General features: G+C 37.6%; 1 protein-coding gene across 9 annotated transcripts in view; it reads right to left on the bottom strand.

Moving 5' to 3' along the window:
- Nucleotides 1-21,653, bottom strand: part of Ctns (lysosomal cystine transporter cystinosin) — a 167,707-nt gene that overhangs the window by 79,617 nt on the left and 66,437 nt on the right. For 7 of the 9 annotated variants that reach the window (XR_014128700.1, XM_081742124.1, XM_081742123.1 and 4 more), the window contains exons 3-7: nt 11,851-11,953; nt 9,008-9,196; nt 7,057-7,203; nt 3,782-3,881; nt 1,783-1,902 (exon numbers count right to left, since the gene is read on the bottom strand). Coding sequence is in view for 8 of the 9 variants with exons in the window: in XM_081742124.1 (XP_081598250.1) it covers nt 1,783-1,902; nt 3,782-3,881; nt 7,057-7,203; nt 9,008-9,196; nt 11,851-11,953 (659 nt within the window). In the remaining variant the exon portion in view is untranslated. Of the gene's footprint in view, nt 1-1,782; nt 1,903-3,781; nt 3,882-7,056; nt 7,204-9,007; nt 9,197-11,850; nt 11,954-17,622; nt 18,073-21,653 lie in introns of those variants that run through there. The other 2 variants (XM_081742127.1, XM_081742129.1) reach the window with 2 other exon arrangements.

The raw sequence follows: 21,653 nt of genomic DNA, 5'->3' as shown, positions 1-21,653 counted from the left end.
TCTTGTCAATTTAGCAACATTTTGTTTTACTTATTCTAATTTTCGTACTTACAATTCTTTTCCTATGAAATTTACCGCAAATATACATTTCCCTATTATACACATAGTAATAGTATTAAAAGTACCCTGCAAAATCATTATCAAATTATATTCTTACAAGAAGACAGTTATAGATATGCGACAATCATTTTGGACATGAGCGTACCTTTCCTCAAAAGTACCTTTACTATTTGGCTTTTCCTCGTATATACATCTGTGTGGTTGAAACAAGCAAAAACTCAGTCTCAAATACAAAGGCTGATTCGTTTTCATCCGAACAAACAGAAGTTGGTGCTTATCTATAATATACCACCCCACCATCATTGATTATGCTTGATAATATGACCACTGCACAACACCGCACTTTCCACTTCAGGAGACTTCGTTGCAGTTATACTAGGGGTGTAATGTCCCACTCCTGCTTCTACGTTTTCCAGATGTCATTTAGTATGCAAATGCGATGAAAGGCGTTGAGAAGTCTAAAAGCATAGCTACCATCTGGATTCTTCACGGGAATATCGTCGAACGGAAAAGAACAGCCAAAACGTTCTATCCATGTGACTTGAAGCTATGTCCTGGTGAAGTTTCACATGATAGCTGTCGTCGCATTACAATGCTGGTTTTTCGTTTGTGTAAATTGTGCGATTTATTGTTGATTGAGCTACATGTAATTGTCTCGCGCCATCACATGCTGTGGTAATGGATTCTCACTAGCTGCCGTATAACGTTATCTTCTTCAGAACGGGTCTTAAAATTGAGTTTCATTGACGCCTTCTTTGGACACGATTTCGTTGGGGATGGGGGTTGCGAAGGAGGTTGCTGTGCAAAACGTTTCACTATAATACTAACAGTGGCCCGCTCTACAACAAGGTCATTATTCCAACACAGTTCGTCTATGAGGGAAATGCTAAAGTTTGTATGGCTATGACGTTCTTTACTCAAAAGCAATCTTTTTCGGCAGCATTTTGGCCGCTTCAGCACTTTCACTCTGCTACATAACAGCGAGCTATGACGTTCTCTTCTCAAAAGCAATCTTTTTCGGCAGCATTTTGGCCGCTTCAGCACTTTCACTCTGCTACATAACAGCGAGCTATGACGTTCTCTTCTCAAAAGCAATCTTTTTCGGCAGCATTTTGGCCGCTTCAGCACTTTCACTCTGCTACATAACAGCGAGCTATGACGTTCTCTTCTCAAAAGCAATCTTTTTCGGCAGCATTTTGGCCGCTTCAGCACTTTCACTCTGCTACATAACAGCGAGCTATGACGTTCTCTTCTCAAAAGCAATCTTTTTCGGCAGCATTTTGGCCGCTTCAGCACTTTCACTCTGCTACATAACAGCGAGCTATGACGTTCTCTTCTCAAAAGCAATCTTTTTCGGCAGCATTTTGGCCGCTTCAGCACTTTCACTCTGCTACATAACAGCGAGCTATGACGTTCTCTTCTCAAAAGCAATCTTTTTCGGCAGCATTTTGGCCGCTTCAGCACTTTCACTCTGCTACATAACAGCGAGCTATGACGTTCTCTTCTCAAAAGCAATCTTTTTCGGCAGCATTTTGGCCGCTTCAGCACTTTCACTCTGCTACACAACAGCTGAGAGACTGATACACGTGTGTGCGCAGTTCTGCTGCTCTGTAAAATCCGCTCTGACAGGTTGTCGTGTTTGCTAGTTGTTCGGATGTAAATGGATCAGCCTCTGTACAAACTATGATAACAGGAAGCAAATTATGAAACGCAATAACTTACCTCGTATAAAGAGCATTGTATGATTGTAATTAATGTAGCAAACGAAGCATGTAGAGAAAATACTATGTCATTCTTCTGTACAGGGTTTAAGCCTCTGGGGTGCAACCTAAAATATTCCGCCTAAAAAGAAAAGATAAAATATCAAAATCGTTAAAACAGTTAAAGAAATCATACTCCTATGCTAAATTAAATGTAAGTAAAGGGTCGATTGATTCGAAGACATTTTTACTCTTGTTACAGATCAAGGGCCTTCACTTCTCGTCCAATCAGGGATTCGCTTATCCCCAAGAGGAAACTTACTAGCCCTATTTTTTGTATTTACAAAATGCTATTAAATTCAACAAATATTTATTTAAAAGATTTTTCGAAATACACATAGATACGAAGTATAAATAATTACCATTACGGTTTCATAATTAGGAACTGCACAGGATTTCACTTATTTACTCCATCTAACCAGCACATGGCATTTGGTGGGTTCAGTTGACATGTGCATAGTATTTGTGTAAGATTATAAAAAAAAAAAGAAAAAAAAAAAAAGAAAAACATAATATCATTTACAGAAGTATACATGGGTAAAATACTTTAAATTGTTACACATATATTTCTAGATATTCTTTTACACCATAAAATTATTTCTCTATTAGATACATTTTTAAGTTCTGTTTAAATTCATTTAAGTTTTGTTCCACTTTTATGTAATTGGACAAAGAACTGAATATTTTATTTGCCATATGTCTGGGGCCCTGTTGTACTAGTGATAATCTAGTAAAGTACGACCTTTTGTTTTGATCTCTAGTGTTATAATGACGATTTTCCACCTCACCTTCATTTTGGGTTAGACTGAAAACGGACGCTTCATATATGTAAATAGATGAAACTGTTAATATTATTGATTTTTTTCAAATACGAATTGCAGCTTGTTGTGTAATGTAAGTTTGCAATGGTATGGATACCCTGTTTTTGTTTAATAAATATAGATTTGCTTTCAGTTGCATTACCCCAGAATAGAATGCCATACTTTATGACAGGGTATATGGATCCATAGTAGATTTGTAAGTTAATGTGTCTTTTAGAACTCTTAGAGCATATAACCTCGAATTTAGTTTATCTATAACTGCTTCAATATGACTATAGGCCGGTAAAAAATACGATTTAACCTAGGACTAATTGCAAAAGAAATGAAAGAAATGAGTGTTTTCAGGATGACTATTCAGACTTATTTTGAAGTCACACTTTTTATTTCTTTGCGCTGAGGTGAAGCTAAAATGAACATTCAGTTGCCGTAAATTGAGAATAATAATCATATGTGATTATGTTTGTATAGTGGATATGTGAAAATAATTATTTCCCGTTATTTTATGTTTTATAAGCTGTATTCAGAATAATAATCATATGTGGTTGTGCCTGTATAGTGGCTAAGTGAAAATATTTATTATCCGTAACTTTATATTTTATAAGCAAGTACTGTTCAGTTATTGTTAATAGCCAATATAAAAGAACATTTACCAACAGATAATTTTCTGTAACTTTGGAAGTATAAGCCCGATTTTAATGAACTAGGTATCAAAATAAAGGTTAGAGAAAGACAAAACAAAAATAAGGAGAGAACGTTCACTATAAAGTCAATAAGTTTGCAAAATAAACCGAAAAAGTAATATATATAATTTATTTGAAGGTGTACTGGCCGCCATATTGAAAGTAGCCATTTTAGGGGTATTCCCCTACTTAGATTCTTCTGTACTTTTTGTATGTTCAATAAGAACATAAAATAAAACAACTGGCGTTGGTTTCGTTTCTTTTGCAATTAGTGCTAGGTTAAGCTCTATTTTTCACTAGTTTTACTGGACTACTACTACATCTGAAGTGTTAATTTATTAGAATGCTTAAAAACTTTGTTTCGATCTATTGCATTACGAAGTCAATGGAGTTTTATTATTATTTAAAGAAAGCATCACAGGACTGAATGGAAAAAAAAAACGAATAAATATTTCTTTACCTGGACTTCCGGTATCCAATAAAGGCCACAGTTGAAAACGGAATAGAGAACGAATCCAACAATGTTCAAAGCCACAAAATCAAAATTGAGTCCAACAACGCTGAAAAAAAGAAAAGAAAATCAATTAGAACGCACGAGAACGTAAATTTAATTTATATCACAATTTAATTACAGCATATAATTTTGAGATCATTCTATATCTCTGCCATATTTCTTTCTTTTAGTCCACTGATATATATATGAACAAACATTGGCAATATTATTGAATGAAATCGGGGTTCTCCCGTTTCCTCCCACTTTGTTCATTCCACCATTTCATTAATTTCTCATCATCACCGTGTCCATTAGTCCATATGGCGTAAGAGTGGGACGTAATATTCACAGATTTCATTTCATTTTTACCTCATTCAACGCAAATAAATCAGATATCTGTTTCATTCGGTACCTACTCTTGTAATTCTTCTACAACACAGTACTTTCTCACTTACCAGGTGAAATATTTTTATTAATTTGTCTCTCAATTTTACTTGAATATTATATACATTTTTAGTATTATTTGAGTACCGGTACGCCCTCTTAAATATACCTAGCCGTATACAAATACACTAGACTCCCGAGTATTTGGCCTTTGTGTGTGTGTGTGAGAGAGAGAGAGAGAGAGAGAGAGAGAGAAAGAGAGAGAGAGAGAGTGAGTGAGTGAGTGAGTGATTAAATGAGGAAGGCAAGGCGTTGCATTGGCAACATTACCAAGGCATTGGAAGCAGGTTTCTACCACGATCCTCCTACGTGTCGTGTACAAAATACAAGTTGTGACAGAAAAAGAGCAGCGTTCTCTGCTCCTTGTTCATTGTTTCGTCAAGTTTTGACTCTTATCTTAGAGCTACCTTTTCATATCTGTGTACTGTAAAATCAGTTTGAGTCAATTTCCTTAAGAATTAGGCCTACAATTTACGTTAATGTTTTGTTTATGTTTCCTGCATTTAAGTTGGGCATTACAGAATTTATGTTAAAATGTGAAATGTGTTTACATATACTGTAGGTATTCTTTAACTTACTTTTTCTCTAATAAATTCTTCAAACGCGCAGTGCAATACATAACATTTATAAACTACCAGCACAGTGAGAAAACACCTACCGTATTATAACAGTGACTTTTGGTATAAAAACTTTGTCTTCTGGTATTGGTGGGGCAAAGAAATGAGTTTAGAGAATTTCAGCCTATCCGGCTTTTTCTGTTATCCGGTCTGCCCTTCTGCCACATTAGCCCGGATACTCGTGAGTCTACTGAATGTACTTTTAGTGCTCTCTGCCCGTGAAAGACTCTGGCCAACAGGTGTCTAGACCAGTGGTTCTAGATAGGTGGTTCTCAACCGATGTGTCGCGACACATTGGTGTGTCACGCAGTCCCTAAGGTGTGTCGCGAAATTGTAGAATTTAAAAATCATGAAGAATTTAATAATAATTAGTTAAAATCCAGAAAGACTGTACCAATCAACACTTCCAGCAGTAGCAATAATGCTTAGTGCTATTTACAGTAATTATAAAACTAATTGGTTTCAATATTATTATTATTATTATTATTATTATAAAAATACCAAACATGTGAGACGCGATGTCCTAGGACGTTTCGTAAAGTGTGTCGTCCGTCAGAAAAGGTTGAGAACCACTAACCTAGATTCAACCGAATGATACGTGATTAATGCATCAATGCCTTTTTTCGGGCATTTTTTGACCCGCAGCTGCTACTCCTTAATTCAAGGACCTCCCGAATTGCCTCACGATATTGGGTCAACGCCGAAATATAAATTTTTTTCGGGAATCAAATCTGAGATAGTTATCATTCCTGGCGTGGGAAACCCGAATTCGATTTCCGGCGGAAGTTCATGTAGTTCGAATCCCAAGTGAAGTTAAAAGGTCTTCGTCTCATATAGACTTGCTGCTGAAAGGAACGCTGCACTCTAATGGGGCGTTTACACTTATGGGGCGTTTACACTTAGTCGATTTGCGTTCGCTTCAGTTGAATTGACGTCACTTTCAACTTAATCGACCGTGTAAACGGGACTTCAATTTAATCGCTTGTTGATCGAAGGCGACTAATCGACTGGCAACTGAATTAAAAGACGTTCTATTTTCTGTGGTTGAAATAATTGAACACGTCCATCAATCTGATTCGGCCTAGTTGCTTCGATTTAGTGGCAAATGCAGCGAGTCGATTTAGTCGTGCGACTAAATCGACCAAGTGTAAACGCCCCATTAGTCGATTTGCGTTCGATTCAGTTGAATTGACGTCACTTTCAACTTAATCGACCGTGTAAACGGGACTTCAACTTAATCGCTTGTTGATCGAAGGCGACTAATCGCTGGCAACTGAATTGAAAGACGTTCTATTTTCTGTGGTTGAAATAATTGAACACATCCATCGATCTGATTCGGCCTAGTTGCTTCGATTTAGTGGCAAATGCAGCGAGTCGATTTAGTCGTGCGACTAAATCGACCAAGTGTAAACGCCCCATAAAGGATCAGTTATCAAAAGTGAATCCTCTAAAGTCTGCATTGTTTCGTGAAAGTAATCATCTCTCAAAACTTGCTGCAATTATTATATTTTTAGCTTCTACCGGGTGTTCAGAAAGTAACTATGCAGTGCCATGTTGTGGTGTGCTAAGTGATGACTGATATGATTATCAATTAGTAACATTTTTCATTGTTTAACATATTTGAACCCTATTTGACCAGGTATTTGTATTTGTTCACAGGTCCGGTTTGATTGAAGGCGAACGTCTTGTGTGACATCATTGTGATCCAGGTCATCATGCTGACGCTTGAACAGAGAGTGTTTCTTGTGGAGCATGTATTCCGCAATGGAGACAAGTTTACCTCAGCAGTAGAAGCTGCATTTGCAGCAAAGTTCCCAGGAGTGAAGATGCCTAACTGCAATGCTGTACGGAACCTCATCACCAAATTGTTTAAAGTAGTTTATGGAAAATAAAATACGGCAAATTATGAACTGCATAGTTACTTTCTGAACACCCTGTATATCATTACAGAGCTCCTTCGTGGCTAAGTGGTTAGCGTACGCGCCTTTGACGTGGGAGACTCGGGTTTAATTCCCAGCGGGAGCTCATGTGGTTCGGATTCCACGTTAATCAGCAGGTCTCGTGTCATATAGCCTCGCTGCTGAAAGGGATGTTAAAAAAAAAATCAATCAATCTATACCATTAATATGATCCATTTCGTTTCCAAATACATGATTTATTACAGAGAGAACCGATGCTTACCTTCTCCGTCGCCAATTCTCGTAGATTTGTGGGTAGAAGGAAATTGACCAGGCTACGAAGTATACCCATCCTACTACTAAACTGATATAATACAGTTCTCTTGAATGTTCCACAGTTACTCTCACAAATACATCTTCGGTGAATACACTGGAAGAAAATAAAAGTATTTAATACAATCACATGATATATTTGGAAACTTAGGAATAATTTTACTGGAAACTTACAAGGAACGGACATGAACATGTACGCCGGACATCCGAATCAAACCTCGTCCATTCGATAAACGTAACAAAGATATGTTCATGCACAAACAATTAGGTGCCATGGACAACGGAGTAAATTCCTGGGGCCCATTAAACCCGTTAGCATAAAGAAAATCGTAGACTCGCAGTGAAATAGCTATTGCATTAACACTGTTCATTGGAAAGTCATGGTTTATAGTTCATTCTCTTCAGTATGAAACAAGCTTTCCAGAGATGCTATACATTGGGACTCATAACGTACTTGAACAGGGAAAATTGGGAGAATGTCGGGAAAATTCCCTCCAGAAGCCTCTCCCATCAACTTTGGACCCCTCTGGAGTGGCCCCGTGTAAAAGCATACAATCCAAATATAATTCGAAAAATAATAGAAATGACTGTACCAAGTTTTGTATTGATAGACGGAATAGATATGAGGGATCCAAAGTTGATGGGAGATATTTCTGGAGGGTATTTTCCCGACAATCTCCCAATTTTCCTTGTTTAAGTACGTTATAAGCTCCAATACACAGCACCTCTGGAAAGCTTGTTTTATATTGAAGAGAATGAACTATAAACCATGACTTTCCAATGAACAGTGTTGATGCAATAGCTATTTCACTGCGAGTCCCTACGATTTTCTTTATATTAACAGGGTTAATGAGCCCCAGGGACTTACTCCGTTGTCCTTGAACATATATTTGTTATGTTTATCGAATGGACTAGATTTGATTCGGATGACCGGATGTTCGTTCCTTGTTAGTACTTAAGAACGTTGGAAAACTCGTATCCCGAAGTTTTTATTACTAAGGACGAACATACCTCTTAGGCATATAAAGACTTCGCTCGCTGCTTATATATATATATAGTAATGACGATCTTTTACATTAAACGCCCTAAAGACGACAATTAGTTCCCCACTTTCCCTAATCCTCCATTCTCACTTATGAATATCCATAGTAAATCTACGAAAGCAAACACTACCACACGAAGCAAGTCACCGTTTCTCTTTAAACTGAATATCGTGTATTTAAGACAATAAATAAAATACCTATATATGATAAGTGCAAGAAATAACCGATTTTATATCACATCTATTCTTCTACAAATGCGAACTCAGTGGTACACAAATAACGACAAAAATGCACAAGTGGACTGGGAATCGAATCGAGGTCTTCGGTCCATCATGCCAATGAGTTAACCATTACACTACCCTTCAGCTCCCTGAACAGCTATACATTCTACCACTCTTGAATGGGAATAGATAGCGTAATAGTTAACCCACTGGCACGGAAAACAGGAGACCCGGATTCGATCCTCGATCCAGTCACGCATTCTTCCACTCTTTCTGTAACATCGAAACATATCGCTTTCCAGCTACGAATAAAGTACGAAGAAGAAAAGAAAAGCAAATGTGCTTTTGAGGCAATCACAAAACATTCGGATGGTAGAGAAAAGAGTGGAGAATAGGTCCCAGAAAATAATTACACTATAACGGAATTTGTAGAAACAATTGGAAGGATAGTTAAAATAAAAACAGTAAAAACAACACAAAATTTATCATAAAAGTAAAGCAGATTAAACAATAGGGACCAAAAGGAGAAAGTTGAAATGAGGTGCAGTAAAGAAAATTAAAACACAGTGAAGGCGAAGAAAATACAAATTTTATATATATTTATTATATGCTATGAAACCTAAAAAGAACTTCTCACCTGGCATCATTTATCGAAGAAACATTTGAACCAACTGTTGCACGCCCAGCTTTCAATCCGTGTATGGTTACATTCAATACCTCTCCTACTCCTGCACTGAAACTATAATTTCCAGGATCTACTGAGACGAGATCTCGGTGTTCATACTCAGGCCCAAACTTGGCGTAATATGATTTACCCGTTGGATTTCTAAAAAGAAAATTATACGTTTAAAAAGTGCTTTTTAAAAGATAAAATTTTAGAGAACGGCACAGATCACACACAAAAAAATTACAAGCTCTATATGTCGACTTTAGCTGCTTTATGAAACTAATTTTAAACCAAACGATATCTCAAATAAATAACTTCAAAGACGGAAAATGTGTGATCAATCCGAAGATCAAATTTGAATTTCCCGCCAACATAGCCGACGCGTTAACCGCTAAACTATTGTTTTTTCTCTTACGAGAGGTTCAGTCCTGACGAGTGAAAGTATGTAGCTAAGCTGAGAAGAGTAAGGCAGTTTAATGGTGGAACTATCGGAACGGTTAGCTTAAGATTCGAGTGTGACCCTAGGCTCGATCGCATATTTTCTCTCTTTGAAATTAAAGTCATTTTGTCTTTAGTAAAAATTTTGTGTTACGAAAAATCTTTTGTTGTATTTCTCATAAATATATAAATTACCGAACTTGTACGTATTTTATCTTTTTCTATGCAACTAGCAAATAATGAGTTTCTGCCAAATTATTTTATGCTAACAGACAGTTCATACATGTCTATTGGTAGTACAGAAGTAGCTTAATTTTAAAATTCAACGTTCGGTACATACTGCACTTCTAAACCACAAAATCAATTGGAAGATTTTTGGATATGGGTGAAAACAACTAGTATTCCTTTGTAAAAACATCAAATGCGAACTTAATATAGCTAATAATCCCAATTGATAGCCATCTTTAATAAATATTTGCTTGCATGCTAATTGAATCTTGATCAAATTATAAGAAAAAAAGTACACACAACCCTAATTCACAAACTTAAAGAACTCTTCTGCAATTTTATGAAAAGATTTTACCTGGTATGCTTCAGCAGGCATGTGTATTAAGGCAAATGTCGATCCTCTCTTTGGTGTCAGAAAGCGTCCTGGCATAGCGAAGTACGGAATCCCACAGTATGACCCCAACCCTGCACTCCAATCCAAATCTGGAAGCTTCCTGGAACCCAGAATGGGGATCAAATACCAGCCCTGCATACCTTAAATCACGGGTGAGGTACCAGTAACTCGTGCAAGCCGGCCATTTTGGAATGCGATGAACCTTTCTTCTTCTCCTACGTCACACGGACATATATAGATATGAGTTTGAAGTAATAAGCGAACTCAACCGCACCTCCCTTGGGTTGATCTCAGGATTTACTGCGGTAGTTACTTTGAAAGAGCTTGAAGCACCGCAACCTACGCGCCGTCATTACCTAAGCATATTTGAATTTCTTCACATTGATTTTCAATGCTCTGGCCAATTCTACTGGCAGAGTAAATAAGAATACGCGGAAGACAGGTCGGCACGGTCGTATTTACGCATGGCCTGGGGCAGCAAATTTTCTCAGACTAGTTTTTTCTTTAATCAAATTAAATCAATTGTAATTCTATTAAGTGAAGCTGAATGCTATATATTATTTTATTGTTTTTATTGATATTGAGAAGGCGGTACTTATTTAATGGCTTGGATGGCAAAAATGTTAAATATAGCCTTGTATTCGTATGGTATATGGTTGTACTGATTCACAGTCACCTCTCTCCCAAAACCTCTGTAGCAGATGTTCCACTTCTAGGACAGTCGCTAACACCCAGATCATTAGCAAAGGGTAACGGGGTAGTCCAATGAGCGACGAATCAAAGTCTACCTCTCAGTTATACCTACTGGTGGAGGAACCCACGAGTATGAATCTACCGACATTTCTGGCGTCGGCGCCAGCACGTTAAAGCAAGCTCGTATTTCTCAGATGCCACTAGGCATGGAATCCCTTGGCATGATCACTACTCGGCAGAGACCAACTTGAGGTACCGGTAGACACAAAAACCGGCTTTTCAGAACTTTCAGAAAACCGGTTTCTTTCGGTTTTCTATCAAAAATTTTTGCTATGAGAATTAGTTCCACAAAAACAAGAACAGACAGAATTTGCCGGCTTCGACGAAAGTCATACTGGTATCAACAAAAGCCAAAAACTCTTTTGGAGAAAATGGTTTCGCCGAAAAATCGAACAAAACCGAAAACGATTACCGTAAAAACCCTAAGTTCGGCTTTCAGGTTTCTCTACAAACCCACTATACGAGATTCCAACCACGGTGTCAGAAACTTAGACTCCAGGTAGGGAGATATCATATAGGCAATGAAAAGAACGAGAAGCGCTAGAAATAGGTACAGAGCTCTGGTTGAACAGCTTCATGAAACGACCATTGGGTTGGTTGATTTGATTTTCAGTTTAGCGTCCTTTTCAGAAGCGAGGCTGTATAAGACGTGGACCTATTGATTAACGTGGAGTCCAAACCACATGAGGTCCCGCCGGGAATCGAATCCGAGTCTCCCACGTGTATGCTAACAGCTTAGCCACGAGGGAGCTCTGACTTTTGGTTGGCTAGTAATGTGAGAACAAATTATCACGATTTGCGGGAGATCCTTTTGTTTCTGCTGCGATGAACTTTCAAAGTTCTTAAGCCATTGTTAGTTAGTCACTACTCAGGTAAAATCTTCTATAAGATTCTATCTTGCTCTAGTTAAAATAGAGGTTAACATGAAATTTACTAAAACCATATTCTACGTTACCTTCTTTGTATAAAGTACCCAATGGCATCTATTAAATATACTTACGTCACTCTCCAAATAGCTGACTCGCCAACTAGTAGTGCTAGATCTTCGTATGAACCCCGTAATTTATACGCAGCTATGCTTGGAGTCATTAAAATCAATGTAGCTATACGAAGAAGAAAAACATAGTTCCCGTCAAACCATAAATACCAGATTATACATACCATTGACAATTACATTCCAGAAATATAACCAGTATATTACTTGTTATAAAATGGTTTGCAACCTAAATCCTATCACGACTCCCATTTTATCACATCCTCTTGCCAGCGACTCCCATATAATTTCTGGTTTTTAATAAGTTGTGCGGAATTTTTAATATACTAATTGCGGAGATCTCACGATATCCATCTATTTCTATAATAGTAAAATCCATGTGTTGTATATAGTGGATACAGTAACTCTCCTAAATGCAAATGGATTTAGGATTTAGAGTTCTGGATTTTCGGCATCTAAGGACATTTAGCCCGTCACGTTTGAGGGATGACGTCCCTCGGCGAGCACATTATCCGGGGAAAGGGAAGAAAGAAAGGATTCTAAACGCGAATGGATTAAAAACCAAATTTAGTCAGTTCATTCATATTACAAATATCGAATCCAATCCGTACAAAATTTAAAATAATGTTTAAAAATGTTTTCCGGTATTAGATTCTAATTATATTGATCTCTCCTGCTTATCTTCCGGGGCTCGCGACCTCCTGAAAACTCTGTCGCGAGCCTCGGTTGAGAAACCCTGGCCTAAACGACACAAAATGTCAAATTCATTGTACATCTAGTCTGTCACTTTGTAGATAGAATATCTGTGATGGATTTGCGTATACTCAAGAGGAAAGACCACTTTGATAAAAGAGCATCGACAGGGGGTCCACTAAAATTCCACAATGAAATTTCGTAATTTTTTTTTTTTTTTTTTTTTTTTTACCAAATGACAAAATTTCCTAACATTTTCAAGAGCGAATTTGGCCGAATTTCCATTCATGCGATAGAAACGTACTTTGCTTGCGATTTGGTAGCGTCTAAAGCCGACCATAGACATTTTTGGTGGTGAATTTTGACGTTTTATAGAACATTTTCTAATCTGTACTTACTTTTGCAGTTAAAAAAAAAAAAAAAAAAAAAAAAAGCTAAATTTCGTGACTTTCATAACCGTTTTCTGATTTCGTGACATTCATGACCGATAGACACCCTGATCGAGGTCTAAGTTATAAGTGATATTACTCACACGATACTTATTCCTAAGTTTCCAAACGCCGTCCTCTGAGTAATCAAATGCATCGTCTGAGAAAACTACGGAAAACATGTCCTACAGAACATGTTACAAAATTATTATTTGATTTACCCTGTTACAACTCCCACGCATAATTATCCAACAGATAATAAGGGTATGCATTTCACTCACTTGCGCTATTCGCTATATCTGAATGAAAAAGTAAGTCTTGCTTTACGTAGCAAAATGTAAACAGTGAATGAGTACATATATTAATGAAAGCGGAAACAACCGATTTAAATTTATTTTTACACGTCACAATCCTTTGTAGCTGCGAATTCAATAACTTAGAAAGAGTGAAAAAGTGATTTGACTTGACCGGGTCGAACCCGGGATTGAGTCCCAATACAGTCAAATCACTTTTCCACTCTTTCCAAGTTATTGAATTCGCACCTACAATGGATTGTGGCGTGTAAAATCAAGTTTAAATCGTTTTTTTTAATCCTTTCGTTAATATATGAAATCACAACCGTCAAAAGGTGTTCTCAATATATGGACACTGGATTGTCCGATCACAGTAGCTAGGCTGTGGTACAAGCCATGTGGTCTGAGTAGAGAACACTGACCGCAGGAGTGAGAGAGTGTTTGGCTGTTCTGGGAAGCGGAATGGGTGGTGTAGTGATTAACGGATCAGCACGATATGCCGGAGATCCCGGGTTCGAGTCCCGCTCTAGTCAAATCACTTTTTCACTCTTTGTAAGTTACTGAATGAAAACGTTTCAATCACGCCAAGTAAAACGACATGCCATTTCTGCTGGAGCGGCGAGGAAAAAAAAAAAAAAAAGATCTTGAGACTATAGTGAACTTGAATTCTGGACTCCCACTTGCAGGGCATATGCTGAACTAGATAATCTATCAGTAACACAACCAGATTTGTGGATTTTCATAGTTAACTTCTCTCACTACAACAACCGACCATTACAGTAGATATTTTAAAGAAGCTCTAACGTGAAATTTCTTCGATGCGAGAGATTCAGGTTTGATGCCCGAAAGACCATGTGATTTGATTCTAAGCTAAGCAGAGGCCCATGTCTCATATAGCCTTGGTGTTAAAATGGACCTTAAGACCGACCGCACACTGACCACAGACCAGACAGCCAAGCTGAGACAGAGTGAAGCGAGAGAGAATGCGGGGAAACCTGAGTGCATTGACCGTGCCTCGATGATAATGTTTGAGATGCCCTTTGTATAGCACGTGTTCAAGTAAAAATACGTGGTACGAGGCTTTGTTGTATTGCCTGCAGTGTTGTACCTCGACTCGCCTGTCCAATCTCAGGGTGTCTACTAAAATTCCAAAATGAAATCTCGTGGCTTTTCGTGACCTTTTCTTTACCAAATCATAAAATTTCGTAACACACTCAAGAGCGAATTTGGGTGCGAATTAGGCCAAATATTCATCCATGCGATAGAGGTGTGTGGTTTGCTTGCGATTTGATAGCGCCTAAAGTCGACCATAGACATTTTTGGTGGTGAATTTTGACGTTTTATATAACAAAAGTTTCCAATTTGTTCTTACATTTGTTCAGATTCGTGACCCAAAAGCCAAATTTCGTGACTTTTTCTTGACTTTCATGACCATTTTCTGATTTCGTGACCGATAGACACCCTGAATCCTGTCAATCTGTGGCCAGGTAAACCCCAATCTTATTAACCAATCAAGTGAGAGATCAAAGTCTGAATCCCTGTCAAGCCAGCGACTACAATAATTTTCTTCTGTATTATTCCTAACAAACGAAGTATGTATACAATAACTCTATATTTGTCCCACTATCTTGTAACCAGTGTATTCCGACACGTTATGAGCTACAAAAACATCCAAAACAAAAATACGTGAATAAGGGTTTATTTAATTGTATCATCTGCCATCAAATATTTAAATAGGGCCGATTTCAGTGAAACGAGACACCACACAATCTGATTTTTTCTTCATCTTATATTTGCTGTTCCTCACTCCCCCTCTCCCGCCTTCTCTTTAAAAGAAGGATTTTTGTGTTTCGAAATCTGAAAACTTATAGGCTTATAATCCTGGAATTTAATTGTCAATCCTTAATACAAAAATACACTGACATGTTGTATACTTCTTGTCTGAACTTGACCAATCAAAAAGAATATATACATCAGGGATATAGAAGCAAAACTTGCTAAATCTATTTTTAAATTTTGGCAGGGAACGAAGGAAAAGTGACGCCCTTATGTTTCAGAATTGTTTAGTGGTAGATTTCACTCATCTGCATTAAGTAGTGACCACTTAAAAAAAAAAAAGTTAAACAATTCTGAAACATAAGGTCGTCACTTTTGTCCGTTTCCTGACAAAATTGAAAAATGAATTCAGCAGGGTTTGCTTCTATACCCTGAATAAACACCACAATTTACAACCGGATCAAAATGAACTAAGTTGCCCAGATTCTTAAGAATATACCGAAAATGGTTTCTTTATTGTCAGTTTTCTTGACACATTTTAACGTTCATTATGGAGCACTGTACTGTATGGACCAGAAATATGACATTACACAAAAATGATGTAAGACGACTCGAAGCTTTCGAAAGGTGGGTGTGGAGAAGAATAGGGAGACTTAGCTGGGTCGAGCGGAAAACAAATGAAAGCGTCTCAGAAATGGCGGGGGGGGGGGGAAGAATCATTTTAGATATTATTAAAAAGGGGAAAAGAAACTGGTTGGGACATTGACTAAGAAAGAACTGTATTATGAGGGACATGCTATAGGGTATGGTGGCACGAAAGAGGAAGGGGGCGAAGAAGACTTCAATTAATGAACTATATCAAAACAGAAAAATCGTACGTGAAGATGAGAGCAATTCCGTGGAAAATCAGCGCCCGGGGTGGGGTGATAGTATACGGTGGCGCCCCCATACATAACTTTCCCTCTCCTTTCCTTCTTCCCCCCCTCCCCGAATTTTGCACCCCCTTTAATTCGGCGCCCGGGACCGTTGTCCCGCTCGCCCACTTCATGGCACGGTACTGGATTAGAGGTTTGCGAAAGACCGTGGAGCAGGAAGGAAGCTTCTCAGTTGCGGCAAATGGACTGCCAATAACAGTAATGATGAATTGTTACTTGGCTTTTTATTATAGTTTCTTTTTTTTCTTTCTTTCTTTTAGCCCAACTTCTAACCCTTGGAAACTATAATTCTTCGCAGGAACCTACGCCTGGTCGAGTAATCCAGCTCTTCGGTAGGTGAGAGAATGTAATGGACAAAAATCTTTTATATGCGACATGGTGCCTCTTTGCAGCCAAGTGAATGCTTCGGATTCGGTTCCTAGTAGTCGTATTTGCTTCCAATACAATCTTGAAGAATGTTTCGAATCTCACGCTAGGCACTAGCGGTCCCGTCTCATACATCCTCGGTGCGACAAAGGGGACGTTAAATTAATCAAATGTATGTTGACAACTGCACTCGTTCAATGTTTTCCGTAAACGGCAGGCCACCTAAATAGCAGACTGATAAAACAAAATCGATCACATTATGTTGCATCAAATTCTGGATTCAATTTCACCATTACTATCTTTAGCCTGGACAAATTTTTTTTAGTACCCGTTAACAATATCCCCATTCCCCTTTTCCCCATCTCGGGAACCACGGCATATATAACTGTCTTAAAATTTGGGAAATATGTATCATCCCAAAAGACTGGGATATTATTAAGCAAAAATTAACATGAGTGAACATACCGTATTGAAATGAGTGGTCATACCGTTTCAGCGTCATTAATGGTATTTACTTGCATCTAACTGTTCCAAAAGATGTATATTAACATCTGTGAATCGAGATGCCAATGTACAAATCCCACTTTTAAGCTTGCCGACAGACAATCTATGCATCAGCCTATCTAGTATAGTATAAATAATATAAAGAAACCCTGAAATATTATTAAAACTACTATTTTCCCATTAATATTCACTCAAGTGTCACAATGCTACTGAAGGAGAGAAAGCTTTGATTTGATTTTCAATTATATCGTCTCTTTCAGCCACGAGGCTATGTGAGACGTGGACTTACAGCTTAACAGTTTCAAACCACATGCGTTCCCACCGGAATTGAACCCGGGTCTCCCACGCCACAGACTGAGGGAAAAAAGCATAATAAGATACATGTTAGGTGAAAAAATACAATTTAAATCATCATTCGACTGGTTGGGTCCTTATTCAGAACCAAAGGTATAGGATCCAAACCATTATTTGGTAATATACCCAAGGCGACTATCCTTGCTGAGACGCAGGACCGAAACACTACGCTCACAGAAAGCATGTAAGTTAGCCATTTGGCCACGAAGGAACAATACCTGATGACAATTGAGCGTAGTATCATTACCATAGAAAGTACACGTGCTGAACTACTCGGTTTATATGTATTAAGGCAGTGGTAATACTATCTTCGCAATTAAGTCACGACAATTGAAAAAAAAAATCAACATGTCAATGTATTTCTGAAAATTATAACTTACTTGAACTTAAAACAGAAGTACAACAGCTATGCAATCAACAACTACTTACACTGGTAAATACATTATTCTGCTGAATTTGTCACAAGGCAAAATTTACAGCACCTTACATACACACACACTCAGAAAGAAAGAAATCCGTCAACTAAATCCACGTGCCCGCTTTACCACTACACTTTGAATACCAAAGAGTCTGACGGATCATTCTTATTGGCAACTATGAAATAGCATTTATTTGTGGAAAATCTAATACTCATCTTTGGGTCACCTAAGTTCAACACATTTCTTTATTCTCAATGACCGCATCTTCCAAGGAGGGAGGTATACAGATGCAGACTATCAAATGCTTATGTCATCCAGACAATTACATGAATCAAAGTACTGGCCAATTCTGCAGCCTAATTTTATTTTACTGAAAGAAAGAAAGAAAAAAAAAAAAACATCTACCAGCTGATTCTGTAGGTCACCTGATAACCTCGGCAACGTTTTTATAGTCAGAAAATGCTTGGTCATCGTCGTTAAATTGATTTTATGTAAGCCAAATCCATGCAACAAGCTATGAGCGCAAACGGAAATTAAACCACGAGTCTATCAGCACACTTTGTGCAACACTATTTGTTAATTAATTATATTGAATTGTCTCAGATTAGATATAAGTTAATTCAAAGCACATGTTCGATTAAAGACAGCTCTTGCAATCCGAGTATATTAGATTTCCCTAACGCCCAACTGATGAAAGTCCATGCATTTTTGGATGTAGATTACTTACGCTTTTTTTATCTCATTGCTTCAGAAAATGCACCTCACAACAGATGCATACGGAAAGATGATATTAAATTTATTTCACAACTCGTCGAACTAGATCACACTACGATATCAAAAGTTTAAGTTTACACAACATTGTATACAGCTATAATGTGTAAACAGACAGTATGTTATTACGATCACGTAGAGGGACTTAATAGTGTATGCACAAACAAAACCAACCTTTTTCCTCGAAGGTCAAAATCTATGGATAGAATGATGGGAGGAAAGAACATGTCAATATTCTTGTGCCTCCTAGTAACAATGGCACACTCTTTGTAATGATGGCAACATCTGACTCATTAGCAGTCCACGTGTGACCTTAATGCCCTTCTGAGTCCAACAGACTTACTGTTGACGATAAAAGTTGGTTTAGATTGTGATTCTACTATACATCCGTTCGTCCGTTACTCCACACGATAACATGAATGATTATCTCGGCCAAGCTTCTTAATGGAGTCAATCTGTTATTATTTGCATAGGTAAGGGTTACTTTAATGGACTGTATCGATTAAAATCCATGACATTCCCTAGCTTCTACACGTCCTCTTGGCTTACAAATTATGGGACTTCTCGCAAGCGTTTGAAGGAATTACACAAGAATTAGTATGCGCTCTATCTAAATATCCATGTTTCACAATCCTCTGGTACCGGCGTATCGAATTGTATGATGTAAGTTGAGGCAAGAGGATACACATTTTAAGTACTAAATGAGAGTACCTATGTCCTGAGTACCAGAGGATTGTGAAACATGATAGTGCATAATAGTCCCAGTGTAATTCTTTGAACCGCTTCCGAGAAGTCCCATAGTTTTCAGGAGCGTTTTAAAACATGATCTGTCGTATTTGTGGCGTTTGTAACTCAGAGAGATGGCATTTTCTGACCCATGCTTATTAGAATTGTTTTACTTTCTTTGATTTAAGGAACTACCTCTGTGTGAGGCTCTACAAGTGATGCTATAAAGAAAATTTAAACGTTCTTCAGATCACACTATACTCTTTAAATATTTTAGGAAAAATCTCCTCGAGAAATAAGGAACGAGAAGCAAATAAAGCTGCTAACGAAGGATCCAAGAAGGGTTGAAATTATATAAGAAACAATCATTGTTAGATAAAAGGTGAGTGCTTGTCATTTAACTAGTGATTGGGTAAGTTTGCAGATTGACAGTAAAAAAAAAAAAAAATCTTGGTATGTACTTCTACGCAAATTCACAAACAATCATCATTCAAAACTGAAACCTAGCATTTACTAAACAGCCTTAATCTGCAAACCACTCTGTAGACTGATAGTGATGTAAAGAGAGCCGACAGAATTTTTTATTTATACATAATAAAAAAAAAAAAAAGAAAAGAAAAGAAAAAAAAAGAAATCGTTCAGTTTAACGTCCAACGATTGTGTGCCTTACAATAAGGGAGATGGATGATTAACGCAACTGAATGACGACGGAAGAACTGGTAAAATGAAAATGTTCAAGGAAACGGGAGTACTCCGACAAAACTCACTGGCATGTGGTGTCCACCACAAATAACTTAGCCGGAGATCGAACCAGGGACCCTACGCACCAGAGGTAAGCCACTATGCTAACTACACACAATCTAGAAGCGCATATTGCATAATTAGATTTGTGAACAAAAGCTATTGAACCAACATATTTGTCGAGCATATGGAACACACCACATTAAATACATCGCCTACTAGTGTTTCTTCTTTCCAATATTTCGGATAAGTCCTTTGGTCCTTCTTCTTCAGGGACACACTGAAACTAAAAGTCCTCCTTGCAACGAGTTCTTACATTGTATTCCTGTCTCTCAATAGTGGTCACACATTTTTGAAACTTATAGTTGCCTACCTTTCCTACTTGTAGAGCTATTTCTTAACTTCGAAGCACAATAGTAAACCTCAGTTTTTAATTAAAAAACGCTCCGATTTATACGAACAACAATTTGAGGTTTAGTTTTGGGTACCAACTGGAAAAATAGTTTGATCTGGCTACAATGTGTACAGTGACTTAAATAAGTGACTGTGTCGCGATTATGGAGATATACTTTTAAGCAGGGTTGGCAAAAATCATGGTTTTTATTGAAAAAAACAAAAAACAAGTTTATTTACTCTATGTATTTATATTCGATATGGACAGAAATTAGTTTGTTTCGCCTTAGTGTTATTATGCAACAACAAGGTTATGCTGGAAGGGGTCACATTTTAAGCGGAACCTAAATCGCTTCTCGGCTTCATCCAATAAAAATTGTCCATTCCGAAATGAAACCGGGACTAATTGGTCACAAATGCGACTGCCGACTCACTCACTAAGGACTCCTGATAAAAATACGTTGTACTGATCTTTACATAGGCCTAGTTGTTAATATAATTGTCAAGAGTCATTTTAGTAGGACAAAAAGATAAACAGTTACACAAGTAAAAACATTATACAATTATATATAAATTGGGAAACTCCCGCCTTAGTGATTGGGAAAATCCTGTTATTATCTTAAACGTATTTGTATATAAAATTTTAAGGTCAACGTATCATAATCACTACGCTAAAACTGAGGTATTAAATTACAATTTTGGTATGTAGATATCATTCAATAAAATTAAAACAAAGTCAAGTCCAAGCTGATGTTGGAAGCTGCGTAGGCAGTTGCTAAATTTTGCCAATTTCTATCAATATATTTAAGCAACCTTGGCTTCTTTATAAAACAACAGGCATTCCGGCAAGTAGAAATATATAATTTGGTTCCGTTTCGTATGTTTAGGCTTAACATCGTTATGAAATACCAAGGTTATCACGGAGAAGACTTTCGCTTAAAGGGACACCTCGAATCGCTACTTGGTTTACACTTGAAAGATGGGTTGTGGTTCGACCGAAAATTGAACATGGAACCCCTTGATTAAAAGGTGAAAAGTACATAAACGTAATGCAGATAGTTTCATATGTGGAGACTCATCATGAAGTTCACACGATCTAAAGCATTTTTCGTTCTTTTTTTGTTTGGTTTAAACTAGCTAACCCTGCTTTTACGAGAACAAATAACATGAAAGAACACCTGAAAAATAAACAAAAGTAAGACTGTATTAGTAAAATTCTGTGGCTGTGAATTTAACGTCCCTTTCAACAACGAGGCTATGTGAAACGTGGAGCTACTGATTAACGTGGACTCCGAACCAGATGAGCTCCCGCCGGGAGTAGAACCCTGGACTCCCCCGCCAAAGGCGCGGATGCTAACTGCTAAACCACGAAGAAGCTCTAGTAAAATTCTGTTACTGCACTAACTTTAG

This window comes from Thermobia domestica, chromosome 16 (assembly GCF_964235325.1).
Source record: "Thermobia domestica chromosome 16, izTheDome1.hap1.1, whole genome shotgun sequence".
NCBI classification, from domain to species: Eukaryota; Metazoa; Arthropoda; class Insecta; order Zygentoma; family Lepismatidae; genus Thermobia; species Thermobia domestica.
The sequence above is the reverse complement of the archived record's forward strand: the minus strand, read 5'-3'. Positions and strand labels throughout refer to the sequence as shown.